Raw genomic sequence first — 2,476 nt, 5'->3', positions numbered from 1 at the left:
TGCGCATTTTGATGCATGTATTTAGTTCCGGAAGTAATATAGTACAGCAACTAGAAATTACAGTATTTGAGTGTATAAACCAGTGTATATACCAGAGACTGGTCGACACGTCCTTCCCATTCGCACAAAAGTACCACGCAATTGAAAAGTGCTATTCAGACTAATATGTTGTATAGTATGTACACCATAGACTGGTTAATACCCCCTTCACACACAAAGTAAATAATAGCAAAAGTAGAGGGACCTTCCTTTGTAGTGTATTACCATAGACTGGCCGACACACCCGTCTCGCACAATGTGTTAAAGCAAAGAAGGAATTGCTTTCAGAAGTTGTTGCAAACCTTGGCATTTTATATGATTAACTTTCATTGGGGAATACAGCGCAGGTCTTGGGCGTGCTCATCTGCACACTATTAGTGAAGAATATGAGCGAATACCGATCGCCCCCGCCATAGCTTCGCACCCAGTGAATAAACCGTCCATCACACTTCGCGAGCTTGTTATGCGTATCTACCACGAACAGTTCGGTACCTCCTTCACACTTGCCCGCTGTGTTCTCAACACACAATTGCCCTCCATCTGTAAACGAGCCCAGACTGATAGCGAACTGGAAGCTTGTATCTAACACATCCTTATGCGGTGACCCAACAAAGTTTTTCGTTACTGCTATATGCGTAAAGGCATACTCCGGTGCCATCTCATCCATTAACGCTTTGCACGCTTCCCGCACTCGGGGTGTGTACTCGTCCTTGTAGTGCTTGGTCATGTTGATCACCACGTAGTGGTCTGCCTTCACCTTGCGCCTCTCGCGCTTCGGCGGCCAGGCCATGCTATCCAACGAAGTGAGACATCCTTGTAATAAGTGTGCGGGAACACTTTTCCCTTGTACGTGCACCTCAGTGCGCGGATGTTCGGTATAATACTCGGCCAACTGTTCCATAAGCATTCGCGTCGTCGCATACCGCTCTGGAGCACCCAGTCCCAGCACTCGGATACGCTCGATCAACTGCAAATCATCCAGAGGCCTCAACTGCGACAGTAACGGTGGATCGCTGCCCAGTATATCCGTAGTACTGTTCCCACTCCCGCTAACCCCCTTCGCATTAGCATCGGTGCTACCGCTTCTCGTTCCGAACTTATTTTCGTCATCCTGGTCACTAATACTGTCGGTCAGCGCATCTTGTGCGTCTCTGCGGCCCTTTTCGCGGTGTTGCTTCCTCAAATTCTCATGCTGCGCCCTGTCCTGCTCACACTCGCACGTGTTTGGCTCAGTATTTCCCTTCATAAGCCCACATCCAGCCCCATTTCTACAGATGTTTGTCCCATTCCCATTTCCATTTCCACCGGTTTGTAAACTCCGAGAAGTGCCATTTTCTCCTTTCCAATCACCCCACCACCACCTACTCACACCCTCCCACGCACCCCACAGTGACATCTGTGGTAACCCATACCATGTATTCACCTCTGTATTCGTACTCTCTATTTTCTCACCGTCGTCTTTTCTCGTCGGTTCTTTCTTATTTGCTTTGCCTTTGCTTTTCCTATAGACGGCTTTCTTGGCCTTCCCAATAAACCCCTCGCAGATCTCGCGCCCGTCAAAGAACTCAATGGCAGCGTCGCGGTCGGCAGCAGATCGAAAGGCAATGAACACATACCCCATCCAACGCTTCTGGCCGGCATCATTCCTCTATATAATCGGACGATTTGCATGCAGACATTAGTCGAAAGTGAATGGATGGGGGAGTATAAAAGCAGCATCACTTGGAGTACTAAATAGCGAGTATACCCCTGAAACGGGAGGCATGAATGATGGGAGTAAGTGTTATATTCTAGACAGGACTCGTGTTTTATTCGTCACAAGATGTGCAGTGATATACATGGAATATATAGGTGTCATATTCAATTTTCAGAATAATTGAAATCAGGGTGCATATCAAATGGATACGGGAGTATATGATTGTCCATTTATACATTCAACTATGACCCCACAATTCAAAGTAGCGAGTGCTGGTTTGTCAAACAATCAATAGAATTTGCTGCAGGAAACAGTCACGAATAACTTCGAATATCTCAAGCACCTCATGCATACCCCTTCCAACTAACACAAGCCAGACAAGTGAGCACGCACACACATGTAGGCTCGGCCGTTGTATACATACACACTCATGCCTATACCTGTTTATAGCCTCTCTTCTCATAGTACTTTACAATGCCTAAATCAACGCAACTATTTCCCGCCCGCCAAAGTGCGGAGTTCACCTTCTTTACTGAGTTGAGCTCTGCGGGAATACCACCCAGCCAAAGTTCGGTATCTTCCGAGCTGTAAGTTAATGAGAGGTATTTGCATTTTTTGGATTGGCTTTCATTGAAAATCATGAGCGCCCACTGTTCGGTACACACACGCCGACAGGCTCCTCTACACTGTACCGAGATAATGTGAATATATTACGGCCAGAGTCCTAAACAAGCGACAACA

The 2,476-nt window shown here is 46.8% G+C and overlaps 1 protein-coding gene across 1 annotated transcript; it reads right to left on the bottom strand.

Annotated features, from left to right (window-relative positions):
• Window positions 1–330: 330 nt before the first annotated feature.
• Window positions 331–1,660, bottom strand: SARC_13153 (hypothetical protein; the record flags this gene model as incomplete). The annotated part of the gene is made up of 1 exon (XM_014292724.1): window positions 331–1,660. One exon carries the CDS (start codon window positions 1,658–1,660, stop codon window positions 359–361), a length of 1,302 nt encoding a protein of 433 aa, XP_014148199.1. The 3' UTR covers window positions 331–358.
• Between the last annotated feature and the right edge of the window lie 816 nt (window positions 1,661–2,476).

The sequence above is a fragment of the Sphaeroforma arctica genome (assembly GCF_001186125.1).
Source record: "Sphaeroforma arctica JP610 unplaced genomic scaffold supercont1.2950, whole genome shotgun sequence".
NCBI lineage: Eukaryota > Ichthyosporea > Ichthyophonida > Sphaeroforma > Sphaeroforma arctica.
Note: the sequence above shows the minus strand (reverse complement) of the source record. Positions and strands in the feature narration are given on the sequence as shown.